Raw genomic sequence first — 15,202 nt, 5'->3', positions numbered from 1 at the left:
AGGCGCGTCCTAAGAAAAACATCTAATGGAACAGATGTTTATTCGTCTAATTTCAGAATCATCTAAGGGCTATTAGAGGGATATGAACTGATTGCGTGTCGTCCTTTGGTTTTACTCACGAGCTTTTATTTCTTATACAAACTTCTGCAATTAGGATCTGAGAGCAAAAGACTGAGAGCTAATGTGGAGCCCAGTTCACCCTCTTGTGTAATTCTCTTGAGAATTTTCGTAACGTGGTTTGCCTGAATCATATAGATAAGCTGATATGTCCTTCGTTCAAGTTTCTCATGACAACCATTTTCCCATTCAGAATATTCCTTATGGAATATTTTCCACGTCAGATGATGTGAGGGAGTATAGATCGAAATATGTTTCTTCCGTGGCCGCGCACTTTCATGTCAGGTTTCATCTAATGATTATTATCTTTTTTTCAGCCACGGCATCGTGTGGGTGTTGCTATAGGGGACTATGTGCTGGACCTCACCGAGATTGCCGATCTCTTTACTGGTCCGATAATGTCCCAGAAAAAATCATCTCTTCAAGAGGTAAGAAATAAATGTACAGTTAATTTTTAATATGGAGACACATCTCCGTTTACAGTGGTGTACAGGTTTCTTGTGGGTTCAGTCACGCTCAGTCTAGTGACTTTTACAGAAAAGGTAGTATAATTTACGCATGTTAAACCGAAAAAAAATATAGACATAATAGCCATTTGTTTCAATTGCGAGGAAAACTACATTTGTAAATACATATTTCACTAAGACTGCCTTTTGATTATCAAAACAGGGCCTGGGATAGGGGGTGGTACATGGGAGGTGTCACATTCATTGCATATTGGCTTCCCCCAACCTTGCCTCGCTGATATTTTGTTAATAAATTATTCTTTTGTATATTTAACTTATGAACTGACAAGGCAAAACGATCCACCAAATTAATTATTTTCATAACTCCACTGTTAATGTGTTCTGTAGGATCCACCCTTAGTTTGTCTTATTTTCTCGTATTTTAGAATTTTATTATTGGATCTGGGGAATTAGAGGGTTTAAACAAAGTCTAGATTTGTGGAGACTTCTTAAGCCTAAGGTAGACCTTGGAGGGCCTATTATTTTGAAATTTTTCTTATTCATGTTGACTAGACATTATTATTTTAACTATAGTTTCCAAAAAAAATAGGTAAAATATTGAAATGTGCTTAAGTTATTTACAAATCATAGTTTTGAACTGAATTCTTTAGCCTGCCAAAGAATGAATGGCCAGTTATAAAAAAATTTTTAAACTTTAATAAATTTACAGAAAATAAATATATGAATATATGAAATATGTAAAACATAAAAAACATGAATACAGAAATATAATGAATATATGGAATACATAAAACAAGTATAGTAAAATGCTACATGTTAAAACTTAGTACTAACTAAAATTAAGTAACAATTACATTAAATCACTGCTATCAATAGCAAAACAGTAAAGTCTTAGGTCATTTTTGAACATAGAAAGTGATTCCCTTCTCCTAATAGATAGAGGTAAATTGTTCCAAAGATGAGCAACTCTGGGGAAAAAAAGACAACCTAAGTAATTCTGTTCTTGCATAGTTAGTTTTAAAAGCTAGTTCAATGTTCCTTAAATTATAGGGTTCCACTCAGAATCATAAAACTGCAGATACTTAGAGATGTTGAGGTCATAATAACTATGCAGGTATTTGAATTAAAAAAAGTCTAAATAGATACGTCTAGAGGATAGTGACATCAAACCAGTCTTATTCAAATGTTCTTTGTAAAAAATCCTATTCCCAACTATGAGCTTAGTCACCCAATGTTGTACAGCCTCTCTATAATATATCAGTATAAAATTAATGAATACTGAAGGGTTTCCTTCCACAAGACATTCTGGTCCTTAAAAATTTCAATCTGAATGGTGTAAATATCTCCTGATTTCAGTTGCATGTGGAGATTTTTGCTATCTGTCTACTTTTAAAACTAGCATGTGATAGGAGAAAGGTAAAAAGAGAAGAGTGAAAGTAAAAAAGAAGCAGGGCAGTCAGCACAAGAAGTAAACTCAATACAGATTGAATGGCAAAAGAATCTCATTGAAACATATAAAGGCTTGTGGTTTAGTTAATTAAATTTTGCTTTGGTGTGCTTAAGGAGGTTTTAAATTGAAAAAAAAAGTTGAAATCGAAATTGCCATTCAGCACAATTGAGCGAAAGGTCTTACATGGTAACTGTTAGATAGTTACTTACAAAATATGGTTTTGCTGCAAGTCTTCTGAGAGTTTGCAGGACTCTTCTGTGTTTCTTTTGGTGGTTGACATTTCAAGTTTTTCAGAGTTCACCAAAAGGAGTGAATTGCTGGGAAAACTTTGGAAGTAAAAAAATCTACTTCATTTTTATGCAAATATGCTCTCTTTGAAGAAATTAATAGGGTATGTAAACTGTAGGGGGATTGCCTTGGTGTGAAGATTCCTAAGATAACAACCTAAAAAACCATGCGGGGGAATCAGTAAATGGATGGGTTGGTTAAATGGGACACTGAGTAGCTAATTTTTTTTCAGTTTTTTGAAAAAAAAAGAGCATCGACTTTCAAAGTTTCTAAAAGAATACCATTTGATAGAGAGCAAAAAAGACCCTTCCAATTTATACCTAATAAACTCAGACACAGGTATTTTGTGGTCTGTTGTCACTGCTTACCAGAGTCTGGTCTCTCCATGTAACTTGCTCTCTTCCCCCATGGTGTGATGAGATCAAACAGACCTTGCTAGCTTGTGAGTAGGCAACAAGTAGGCCCTCATAACTGGGGCTTCCGTATGAGCATTTTTAAAGTTACTGCAGAAAGCAAACCAAATCTTCATATTTTTTTATATCCAGGAGATCTTAACCAAAGATATTTCGCAGTCTCCACTTTACTAATAAGTGAAACTTACATTGACGGAAGAGAAAAGAATCATAACTCAAAGGCTTTCATATACCACAGTAACTATGTAAAGTAGATAAAGTCTATTTACAAGCCAAGTGGCCAATCCAAACACCTGGATGAAGAGAGGCACTGTGAGAGTAGTGTTTAGAGTAGTGTTTAGCCTAAGAACACAACACAATGTCTCATGGCTTGAAACCTGGACCACTCGATTTGGAACTGTGCCTCCCATTGTTTGGAAAAAAATAGCTTAGAAATCCCCACACAGTTTTGAAAACCAACCCCTCGGGATTTGAATTTTGCAGAATTTTTATATGTGTGGCTTATATGCAATTGATTGGCTTGAAGAAGTATTGTCCATTGCCAAATTTTCTAAATGAACACTTAATTTTGAATAATAAGTGGCACTCCTGCGACACTAGATACTCAAGCATTAATGCTGTTTGTCCTAAATACAAAAGAGAATCAGAGGGAGGACGCTCTTTCGCTGTTTCGGCTACAAGACTGTGGAATAGTAAACCTATTGAAATTAGGAAACTAGATTTTATAGCATGTTTTAAAAAGAACATGTTTGCCAAGACTTTTAAGGAACAACAATGTTTGCGTCATTTTACTATTTAATAATATCTTCTTAATTGAATCTTGTCTTATTTTAATGCTTATTTTAAATGTTTACATATTTTAGCTTACATATTTATCTGATTGTATATAGTTGTGTAATCTGTGAGGGGCACAAGTTTATTAGCCTCTGGCTATTAAGTGCCACCCTCTTTAAATATAGGCTTTCATTCATTCATATGTCAACATGTCACGCCCCATTCAGCCTATGATAAGTTCAAGATAAAATGAAACATTTTTTGCCAAATAGTGCATTTCATAACTTTCCATTCATTTATAGTTTAAGGTTGCAATGGTTTAAATAACATTGAATTTTTTTTTTTTTTTTGTGAAGGACATCTATGAAGGTCTTCCCTATACTTAACTAAGCTAAGAAAACAAATTTCACTTACTGTGTAAGACAGTTTGCATGTAATGTTGTCAAACTTGAAATGTTATCTTCAGCAAGTGCTGAATGGGTTCATGGGCCTTGGGAAAGATGCATGGAAAGAAACTAGGGACACATTACAACGTATTTTGTGCAGCAGTGAGGTAAGTACACCACTTAAAAATCTTAACAGAATTCTATTGTTCAAATTAATCCCCCTTTTGACTGGCAAGAATGAAAGATCAATTCATTGAAAATGTTAGAAGTGCTTGCTCATACTATCTGTTTTAAACTAATTGTAAATTGTTGGTTTTTAAATAAATATTTATTTGCTTTGAATTAGTTTATTATGGTGATGGATCATATAATCTACAACCTTCATTACAATAGTGAAGCAAGAAGAGAATACTGGACCAATGAGGTCTAACCTGTTGGCAGTCAGTGAAGATGTCACTTTTATTAATTGTGATTGAATATATGTAACTAAGAAACCATGCATTCTATAGATTTATCACTATAGTTATTTAATTGGAGGAAATTTTCCCCTTCAGTAATGAAATAGGAGGTGAGAAAAGTTGATAGAGGTTAGGTCATATATATTGGTCTTGAGTTAATTATGTTGAGAATGAGTTACTTGGATACATGAGCATAAAATAGGAAGTAGAATTCATGCTGTTGACTTCTGTTTGCATGTTGGTAATAATGAATCCTAGTTCTATATAACAGTTTGTCTAACTTTTTTAAGGGAGTTCTCAGAGATGACTCAAAGCGGCAATCAAGGTAAGAAATGAATTTCAGTCAAAAATTAGTTCATCTTCTATATTTGATTATGTGATACTTTCTATCCAAGAGCAGGTGATTATTATCAGTCTAGTATCGTAGATCACTGTGTGGTATCCATCATAGCCATGTCAATATGTGGTGCCTGTTATGGACCATTTTGAACATTTTTTTGCCCTTCACAAACTTATATAGCAGGCTTAACTGGAATTACTGACACTGGTAATATTTCCTAACATTCATTGATAATTCCTAGGTGCCTTTTGAAGCAAGAGAGTGTTACCATGCATCTTCCAGCAAATATTGGTAAGTTTTTGTAAATTAGAGAGGAAGACACTTGTTCACACTGTAAGTAAAGTTTATCCTCCTACATTTATGATAAGTGAATTCTTTGACAGGTACTTCCAGAAATTTAAATACTGTATTAAGCTATAATTATATCTTTGCATGAGCCTCACTTATCTTGCATCTTTCTTAAATCTGTAAAATAAAAGGATAAGATATTTTTCTTGTGTTCATGATCTACCAAAGTCCCAATATTAGTAAAAAGGAAAAAACAGTCAGTCCAAATGTTTTAGCTGTATTTTACAAAAAGGAGAAAAAGCTTCCTCAAAGTGCTTTCGTCTGGTTTCTTTAAGGTGTGTTATCTGGAATTACTAATTAAAACAGTAGTAATAGAGAGTGGTTTTTAAAATGCAGTTTTTTACCTTTTAAGTTTTGATCTTGACATAGGTGACTACACTGACTTTTATTCCTCTAAAAATCATGCGACAAATGTTGGTACGATGTTTAGAGGGAAGGATAATGCTCTGATGCCAAACTGGTGAGTATTTTCTGTTTATAGAACTTAAATTTGGAATTGAGCTGGTTAGAAGTGAGGTGAAGGATTTTTTTTTATTTTTTTTTACAAAGAAAGGATTCTTAGTTGATTATACAGGTTGGACTGTATTAAATAAACTTATTGTAAACCAGTTACAACTGAAAGTAGATGGAAGTTTTCCTTATTAAGTCTATTAACAAAGGAATTTTTTTTCGTTAGAATTGGGATTGAGTAACTGCAGGACAAGAAATGTTTGAAGACTGAATTGTAGCTTAGTTTAGCTTGTAAATTACCCTAACCTTTTGATTTCTAGTTTTAAGATGCTTCTTGTTAAGAAATGTATGAAACCTAAATTTAGAATAACAATTTTTGATCCAGGTCAAGCTTTAAACTAATAGAGGGTTTTTCAAAGCTTTATCATGTAAAGTTCTAGCTAGCTGTTGTAATTGTAGATTGAGCTCCATGCTTAATTTTTATCAGTTATATTATAATTACACTCGTTTATCAATTGTTTGAAAGATATAGCTAAAATGATATGGTGTTTAAACCAACTACATGAATGTGATCAATAACTCTAACCAGTAGGTGATATTGCTCAATATAAAGTCAGATGGAGTGTTAGGCAAATGATTTGTCAAAATAAAATCTCACAATACAGTGTTTGGCATTAATATCACAGGGTTCATCTGCCTGTTGGATATCATGGCAGAGCATCTTCAGTTGTAGTATCAGGTACTCCTGTGAGACGTCCGGTTGGTCAGACTAGGCCAGATGATAGTAAGTGAAATATGTGTGCTATATTTACTTAGTATTTGCAAAACACATTTTATTGACTCTTGCCAGAGGTCTTGTGATAGGTGAGTCTAACAACCTGTCAGCAGAACTGTTTTAGATTGGAAGGGTTGTCAGAGTTTCATGCTTTATTTGGAAAAATGATCAGTCTTATTAAGTTGATCAAAATGGGTTTAAAAAGTTTAAAAGCATGGGTAGTAATTAACTATTGTCATTTCAGAAAGACAAGTTAAGTAAGCCATGCTAGTGCAATACACTAGCTATATACCACTTTCACAAATGGTGGGCATTATTATTACTCACATTATAGGCATGCAAGTCTGCCCTCTTGGCCTCTTTATTTAGTGAAAGCTCTTCTAAGTCTAGGAAGGCTCACTTACATGGATATGAAAGGATGAAAATTAAGTTTACCAATTATGGATAAGGTCTTCTATTAAACAAGTGGTTGAATTAACATTAATTAGCCTACACACTGGCAAAACCCCTCTTACATATCTATGAATACAAACAGAAGGTGCTTTTTTATTCTCCAAAGGGAGAGCAGCTGATCTCTCTGATTTTCACCACTTTTATTTGTCTTGATTTATTTATTCTAAGGGTTCAAAAAGGAGAAATGTGTAAATAGGTGAAAACAACTTACCATACTGACTGCTTTCATTTTTCTCAATATCTTAGTTCACCTGATGTCTTTTTATTTCTAACAACATTAAGTTGGTACAAAAACATGTTAAACAGATAAGTTTACAGAAGAGGATTGTGGATAACATGTAGTCACTCATTGAATTGGCTGATATTGGATATCAAATATGCTGACCACTGACACACAGTATTATTTAAAACCATTAACTGGCATTAACTTGTTCTTTTTATGTTCACAGCTAAACCTCCTATTTTTGGTCCATGTAAATTACTTGACTTTGAGCTGGAAATGGTCAGTAAAAAGTACTAACACATACTGCATACAGTCACATATTTCAATCATTAAATTAATATTAAGCACAACTAAGGGCTAAAATTTGTGTGATGTCTTGTTACAACAGGCATTCTTTTGTGGACCTGGGAACAATCTTGGTGAACCTATTACTATGGATAAGGTATTATTAGTTGAAATATTTAGTGCTGCATCTTTTATTCACCACATTTTATGGGTGAAATAGAGAATCACCTTGTCTCTTGTTTAGTGGTCTGTAAGTTAGTTAGTTTTCAAGCCTGGCTGTCAGCAAGTCTTACTTTCAATCTCACTTGCTTGAAATTAAGTGGTAATGTTGAAGCATTCAGCTCCACTTGTAAATCACATGGACATTGCACTGTGGTGACATGCACAGGACATGTTAACTAGCCAACCTTTTTAAGCTGCTTTAATTGCTGTGCTAGAATGCAGAGTCAATCACTTCAAATGTTGTTAAATGTTACGCAGGCTGAAGACCACATATTTGGAATGGTTGTGATGAATGACTGGAGTGGTATGTGAAAATAAACCTGACTAAAGTCTATTTGATTCTTAAATCTAATGTTTGTCATCAGTGAGAAAAATAAACTAATATTGTAACAATAAAGTGCCAGTTCTTAACGTTCAAGTATGCTTTGAAGTGATTACTCACCTCTTATAGTACACGGTCGATCTGTGATGTAATTGTTTGAGGGGTGACTGCTCTTGTGTATGAGCTGTCGCAAGACTCTCACCAATAATACATGAACTTCATCTGCACCAAGTTTTGACTTATTTAGTCTTACTAACAGAAGATAACTCAAAAGAAATAGAACATAGGTTAACTATTTGTCGAATTAAAAGCTTTACCTGTATTAGCACAGTGACCTGATAGACAGGTAACAAGGAAGAAACTAAGTAATGTCTTTCTACAGTAACTGTAAATTACCAGAGCTCAGCACGTCGTTACTTCTTTAACTGATTACAACCCAACATAAGTATTCTTATTACAGCATTGTTCTCTTTACATCTCCTATGGAGATGTCCTATGGAGACATCTCTTTACATCTCCTATGGAGATGTAAAGAGATGTTAAGGAGAATTTGTTTGACAATCAGGAGGTTCGTGAATTGGTGATCTTGATTTAAGGTGATACTGTAATGTGAAATTAGAAGGCAATCACTATTTGGGGTTAAAGGGTAAATTAGAGTAATATTAACTTTACCCACAAGTAGGTTAAATCATCACTTTCAAACCTGCTGAATAAAGATGAATTGTAGTTTATCATTATTACTACCCTTTCACGTGTTTTATTATCATTTATCCACTGCAGCTCGTGACATACAGAAGTGGGAATATGTACCGTTGGGCCCATTTTTAGCCAAGAATTTTGCAACAAGCATCTCACCCTGGGTGGTGACAATGGATGCTCTTCAAGACTTTGCTTTGCCCAATTTAGTTCAGGTAGTTGACTCAGACCTAGTACTTGCGATTTCCTTGAAAAAAGAAGCGGCCATGATGAAAAAATGAGGGCTACAATGCGGTTTGAACCCTAAGAGGGCAGATTCTAAGTGCCAGTTATTTACACGAGGCATAACCCAAACCGTGGTTTTTTCAGGTCTGATTTCCACTATTGCTCAAATAGTGCTTTACTGCGAAGGATCGTTCTTATATACGTCTCATAACCGCAGTTCACTCATATATTTCATATGTTTGTTGTTGTTCGATTTATCATCTACGGGTTTATATCGAATTAATTTGATGGCCTGCTCCCAGTTGGCTTGTTAGCTCAATTGGTAGAGCGCTGCACTAGTATCGCAGAGGTCAGTGGTTCGAATCCCGTACAGGCCTGAAATTTTTTTCAGGTCTGATTTCCACTATTGCTCAAATAGTGCTTTACTGCGAAGGATCGTTCTTATATACGTAATGGGCCTTAGGTTTCAAAGTTCTCTGTAAGAAGGTTGATGTAATTAGATATATGTCCTTCCTCTGTCAACTTTCGACCCTCTTGACCGTGACACTGTTCAAAAAAATAAATGTTCAGTTTTTTAACTGAACAGTTCTTTAACTGGTTTAGCTAACTTGAAGATAGTTTAGAACGCGGTTTTGTTTAACTACGGCTTAACTTTGTTTGAATAATCGGCCCCATAGGACCTATAGGTCTGAGGTTCAATTCCTCCCGAGAACTCAAATTTTGTCTTGTTTGTCCTATTATGCTCGTGAGAAGACGAAAAAGGCATTTCCTATGACGTTTAACTTTCTTTTCAGACTCTCTTTTTTATGTTCGAATTTTTTATGATGTTATTTCGAATTTTCCTACAAATTTCATATGTTCACATCAGAATTAAAATTCATAAAGTCTGAAAGTTTCTAAAGAAATTGGTGCTGTGTCGTTGGGGGTAACAAAGTAATTTGGTTATATCAACTAAGTTGAAATTGTAAATTGGCCACTGTAACGAGTCAAAAAGCTGACGTTTCGAGCGTTAGCCCTTCGTCAGAGAAAATTAAAATTCAGTCGAGTTGAGACAGCTGTCAGAATCTGACAGTTTAGTTAGGAAGGGGAATGTATAAATGATATACGCTGCATGGTCCCATATTGGCGAGAAAAGAATAAAAGTGATTTTTTTCTGGATGTAACAGGTCTGGGTTAGGTTAGAGGCCTCTAACCGCCTCCCGGTTAGCTCAATTGGTTGAGCGCTGGACTGTTGTGCGGGAGGTCGAGGTCGATGGTTCGAGCCCCGGCCGGACCAACACTCAGTCTTAAAATAACTGAGGAGAATACGCTACCTTTCTATAATTTCAAGAAATGGATAGACATTCTAGTCTTCTCGGATAAGGACGAATAAACCGTAGGTCCCGTCTCCTGCATCTATTTATTAGTTAATTTGGTTAGGCAGGGGACGTTAAAGAACCCACTCACGAGATTACTGTGACGTGGTCTGGCCTGTTTACTGGGAATTGGGGGGGAGGGGGCATCTTCAAATAAGTTTCCTTCAATTGTTTGTAAACTGCTGATGCAGTCCGGCTAATGTCCCCCGAAAAGTGTTGTGATGCGCATTTGATCATATCCGCATGTTAATTTGCGCGATATAAATATTGAACTATTATTATTATTATTACTATTATTATTATTGTTATTATTATTAACAGGCGAGAACCTTGTCTTGGTGAATAGGATGTGTCATTTGAAGCTCAGTGCTTTTCAATGTTAATTGACTGGTTTTTGTTTATAGGATCCAGCTCCTTTACCTTATCTTCAGCACACGGACCCGTACACTTTTGACGTCAATTTGCAAGTTGCTTTACAAAGTAAGTGGAACTAATAGAAGATTGAGATCATTTGGTTTTATCACAGTAAGTTCATTATGTAAATTGGCTACTGTAAAGAGTCTATAAAGCTGACGTTTCAAGCGTTGGCCCTTCCTCAAAACCTTAATGGTGACTCTTAACTTGACTTACCTGTAAGCCTCTTCCCTTGGTTTATTCTGGGTGGCACAGAAGGCCCATTCATAGAAATGGTATAGTTATTATGTAGGTTTGTTGCTTCACGATTGGCTATATTTGTGATGAGGATGTCTTGTAAATTTCTGAAAAGCCCGGATATGCTTTTATCTTTAAGGTGAAAACGCTAAAGCGCCTGTGACAATCTGTTCCTCTAATTTCAAGGTTAGTTTCCAAATTTCGTCTACCGATATCTGGATCTCAGGTAAAATGAGTTACAACACACGCCATCATTTGTTGATATAGGTTTGTTCAGGTGAGAGTGTCATAATGAATACCTTACTGGTGATTTTAGTGAGACAGAATTTCGTGGGGTTTTATTTTCGCAATTTCAGCAGGCAGATATGAAAAAAGGGCAATAGATTTCGCGTTTTAAACGTTCTCGACTTCATTTTATTTTTCAAAATGTCTTAACTTTTGACGACTGAACGAATAAGGAATTTGAACGAACCTAGCCGGGATTCACTGAGATGAAGATGATAGCTTGATTGTCTGCTCCAGATGCGAAATCGTCACAAATAAACGTCATTTCACAACAGAAGATACAAAATAGAACCTAACAGTATGACCAAGTAATAATTTGTTTATCTATCCATGCATATCCTGTATGTTATTGTCATAATACGTTGATCATTTTTCTGTGGGGGATTGAATTCCGCGTGTTTAAATTTCGTGGGAATCTTGTAAAAAAATCGCCAAAAAAAAGCGGCATTGAGGTAATTGCCCGTTCACGTACCCTACTCAGTCGGTTCTTCGAAGTACGACTGAAGCTACATTCTTAACCGGCCAAGCCTCCAACTGGGAAGAAGATAAATAAAAAGAACTGACGCCCTGATCTCCTGTCCTTGCGCACTTCTGTTCTGGACAAAAAATAAACCATGGCGCCAGTCTAGATATTTCAAAAGTAGGAGTATTTTTCTAACAATAATCTCGACTACCACTGTTACTATCGTTTTAAGTAATTTCACTTTATAAAGAGGTCAGTAATAACATTCTTCCGGTTCCCACATACTGAGACTCAGTTAGAAAGGTTTCCTTCCTTCATTCCTTTCTTTCTTTCTCCCTTTTTTTTTTTTAATTACTATCTTCACTATGTTTCAGCACATGTATTGGACACCTAAACAACAGATAGTTCATCATACAGTGACTGGATGCAATGTTCGACCTGGAGACCTAATGGGCTCTGGCACAATCAGTGGAACGGTGAGATAACTGTATGATAAATATATGTTATTTTTTCCTCAGTTTGTGAGCGGGCGGTCTTCTATAAATCCTGCAATCTGATTGGTTCCGAGAGGGGGCAGTATTCTCCCCATCCGGTCCGCTCACTGCGGGCGGTATCTGTTTCGCTTGAGTTACTTTGCAGAACGTCTCAAGCTTCGTTGCAATTTTTCACAAATATATCTCATTTTGCCGGCTGGGCAGAATTTTTGAGCAAAGACTTCGGTCACGACCTTTTGGCGATAAATAATATTAGTTCTTTCTTCTCTCTCGCTCACAAATCCCTTTGGTTTTTCTGCAAAAATTGATTTCGAAATAAATTTTGTGGTACTAAATGTTTCAAAATTTGCTCGGAAGCCCTTACAAATAAAAATGTTTCGGCGAAAGCATTCTCTTTAATTTGAATAACGTTTGTTTTCTTTATGATTCACTCGCTAACAAACTCTTAAGTTCAAGGAGGATTTTCCCGCAATTAAACTCGTAATTCAGTAAATGGCTTGAACCCGGGGGTAACATGTGAAGGTGTAGTCTGATCGTCCGGGTGAGTGTAGTCCTGAGAAGGACTGTTGTCGGTGGTAGTGACTGACGTTTCGACAACCTGTGCGGAAGTCATCAGAGTCAAGTGAATAGTTGTTGTCAGTAGAATGTTCTTAGTTCAGCTCGTGTAACATGATTGGTCAGTTTTGCCGTGATGTTATTGGCTGTAAGACTCAAGTGGCGTAAGTCGGTCGTGATTGGTTTGTTTCGATCCCTCGATCCCTCGATAAAGTTAGGTCGTTCTGTTCGGTTCGTTTGTGATGTTTATGTCGTGAATAAGTCGTTTGTATGGAGCCGGTAGTAGTTGACACCTGTTTAGGGGAGTCTGTTCTAAGTTAGTAAACCAGCTTTCCAGAGTCAGTCGTTGAAAGTGGTCAGAGCTGTAGGTTAGGCATTGCGCAGAGTCCCAGTCAATATTGTGGTTCGTAAGTCGATGGTGTTCAGCAATGTGATTGTTGACATCACCTTTCCTCGTCGCCCGCCTGTGTTCAGTCAGTCTTGTTGCAAGGTTTCTGTCAGTCTCTCCGATGTAGGGGCTTGGCAGTCGGAGCAATTGATCTTAAATCGCTCCCTGTCTGTTCCTCGGTTCGTCCTTGTCTTTAACGTTGGTTAGTAACTGACGTAGTGTGGTGATGGGTTTGTGGGCAACGCGGATTGCAGTCTCAGTACATTGTAGTGCCAATTGAAGTGGAATACAAGTGAACAATGATTTCACATCAAATGACACTAGTTTGTAGTCGTCAGGTATCTCAGTCTTGGTAGCGTTAATGAAGTCTTGAGTGGATTGTAGTTTCAGAAACCTCACAACAAGACTGACTGAACACTGACGGGCGACGAGGAAAGGTGATGTCAGCAATCACATTGCTGAACACCATCGACTTACCAACCACAACATTGACCGGGACTGTGCGCAATGCCTAACCCACAGCACTGACTATTTTCAACGACTGACTCTGGAAAGCTGGTTGTGCACTTAGAACAGACTCCCCTGCCTAAACAGATGTCAACAACTACCCGCTCCATACAAACGACTCATTCACGACATAAACATCACAATCGACCGAAAAAGAACGACCTAACTTTACCGACAGATCGAAACAGACCAATCACGACCGATTACGCCAAGGGAGTAGGTGTTAAGTGGAAAAATGGGCAACGGGGGAGAGGGAGGGGAAGATACTTTTTTTCCTTCTCCTCCCTCTCCCCCGTTGCCCATTTTTCCACTTAACACCTACTCCCTCAGCAAATATTTCCTCGCCCCAGTTACCAAATCTAAGATGGCGGCCTAATACGAAAATGTGCACTCGTGCGCCCAAAATACGCCGGCACTGCAGGCTATCTACTGACAACAATCATTCACTTGACTCTGATGATGACTTCCGCACAGGTTGTCGAAACGTCAGTCACTACCATCGACAACAGTCCTTCTCGGGACTACACTCACCCGGACGATCAGACTTCACCTTCACATAAACTCGTAATTGTAGCCCTAAATCATTCGGGTTCTTTTGGCAATCATTTTTTTATGTGTTAGAAAAAATAAAAATGTTATTCACCAGCATAGGTCGGTCCGTATTGGGAAAAACTGTGGCCTCGGGCGGTATCCAAGACCTCAGGCACAGTTCTTCCCAATACGGACCTCCCGGCTGGTGAAATAACTGATAGATTCAAACTTGACTTCGTTTTATTTTTAACCTCACGTTACGTCGTTATGTCAGAACAGAGCTCTCATTCTGAATAATGAAAAGGTTAGATTACTCGGTTAAATTGAAGGGTAAAATTAAGTCGTAAATTAATGTCACACAAACCACTTTCAGGTGTAATGGTGAATGGTGAAGTGGAAGTTCTTCTTACTACCGTGCTGAATTTCTCTTTTATTTTACAACCAATGCATGCATTTATTTACCATCAAATTACTCACCTTGAATCGTTTATTGAGGTAAATTTTTCAGACCAACCAATCACTAAGTTGTTTTGTTTCCAGACCCCTGATTCCTTTGGCTCAATGTTGGAGCTATCCTGGAAAGGTACTAAACCCGTGGATTTGGGAGGAGGAATTACGCGGAAGTTCCTACAGGATGGAGATGAAGTTATTATGACGGGATATTGTCAAGGCAATGGCTACAGAGTTGGGTTTGGAGAATGCAGAAGTAAAATATTACCCGCCAAATGAGTATAACAATGAATAAAGTCACAGAGACTAAAACTGCATGGGGAGGAGAGAAAGAGTTAGGAAAGGGGCGAAGCTTTTTGGTGAAAACAAATAAACTAAACGTTTCTTAATGTGAATGACTTTTGTTTGTTTGGAGTGTTGATTTCTCTTTTCGAGAATTACAAAAACCATTTTATTGCCTGTGACATGAGTTTAACCTTCTTAATCGTTCTAGGGTTAAAATATACTGAACCTGTCGTCTCTTATACAAAAGGTCTTTAACCTCGGGCTTAGTACGGCTCATAAAATACCTGGAAAGTCGTGCAATTCTGGATCATTACCTAAGCGTGGGAAATGGAAAATGAACGACTATGATTTTATTTTCACCGCTGTTTAAGTAGTGTTCGTCACTGCGAAGATCGCTCTTACACTAATTTCTTTAACCGCAATTCATATAGATGATTTTCATATCTTACAAGCGTTGACTCATCACTTCAAGGGTTATAATTTGGATATATCAACAAAGTTGAAATGGTAAATTGGCCACCGTAATGATTACAAAAGCTGACGTTT

General features: G+C 36.8%; 1 protein-coding gene across 2 annotated transcripts; it reads left to right on the top strand.

Moving 5' to 3' along the window:
- The first annotated feature begins 54 nt into the window (after window positions 1–54).
- Window positions 55–14,766, top strand: LOC111339971 (fumarylacetoacetase). 2 transcript variants are annotated; one of them, XM_022946719.2, is made up of 15 exons: window positions 55–346; window positions 435–545; window positions 3,976–4,062; window positions 4,644–4,678; window positions 4,935–4,984; window positions 5,411–5,501; window positions 6,178–6,275; window positions 7,169–7,221; window positions 7,331–7,384; window positions 7,708–7,753; window positions 8,552–8,682; window positions 10,452–10,527; window positions 10,838–10,884; window positions 11,821–11,922; window positions 14,462–14,766. In XM_022946719.2, the coding sequence occupies exons 1-15, from the start codon at window positions 266–268 to the stop codon at window positions 14,648–14,650; spliced, it is 1,251 nt and encodes a 416-aa protein (XP_022802454.2). In that variant the 5' UTR covers window positions 55–265; the 3' UTR covers window positions 14,651–14,766. The 2 variants fall into 2 exon arrangements, with proteins under 2 accessions (XP_022802454.2, XP_022802456.2); XM_022946721.2 differs by lacking the exon at window positions 55–346 and adding an exon at window positions 1,635–1,698 and having other exon boundaries at window positions 449–545.
- The last annotated feature ends 436 nt before the right edge of the window (window positions 14,767–15,202 follow it).

Source organism: Stylophora pistillata, chromosome 14 (genome assembly GCF_964205215.1).
Source record: "Stylophora pistillata chromosome 14, jaStyPist1.2, whole genome shotgun sequence".
In the NCBI taxonomy this organism is placed as follows: Eukaryota; Metazoa; Cnidaria; class Anthozoa; order Scleractinia; family Pocilloporidae; genus Stylophora; species Stylophora pistillata.
This window is presented reverse-complemented; position numbering and strand designations above follow the sequence as displayed.

Bases quoted from the DNA above. Each gene is read 5' to 3' on its own strand.
- LOC111339971 (XM_022946719.2), top strand. From the start codon at position 266: ATGTCCTTCGTTCAAGTTTCTCATGACAACCATTTTCCCATTCAGAAT. The intron at 7,222-7,330 runs GTCAGTAAAAAG...TTGTTACAACAG, and splicing joins TTGACTTTGAGCTGGAAATG to GCATTCTTTTGTGGACCTGG. The intron at 11,923-14,461 runs GTGAGATAACTG...TTTTGTTTCCAG, and splicing joins CTGGCACAATCAGTGGAACG to ACCCCTGATTCCTTTGGCTC.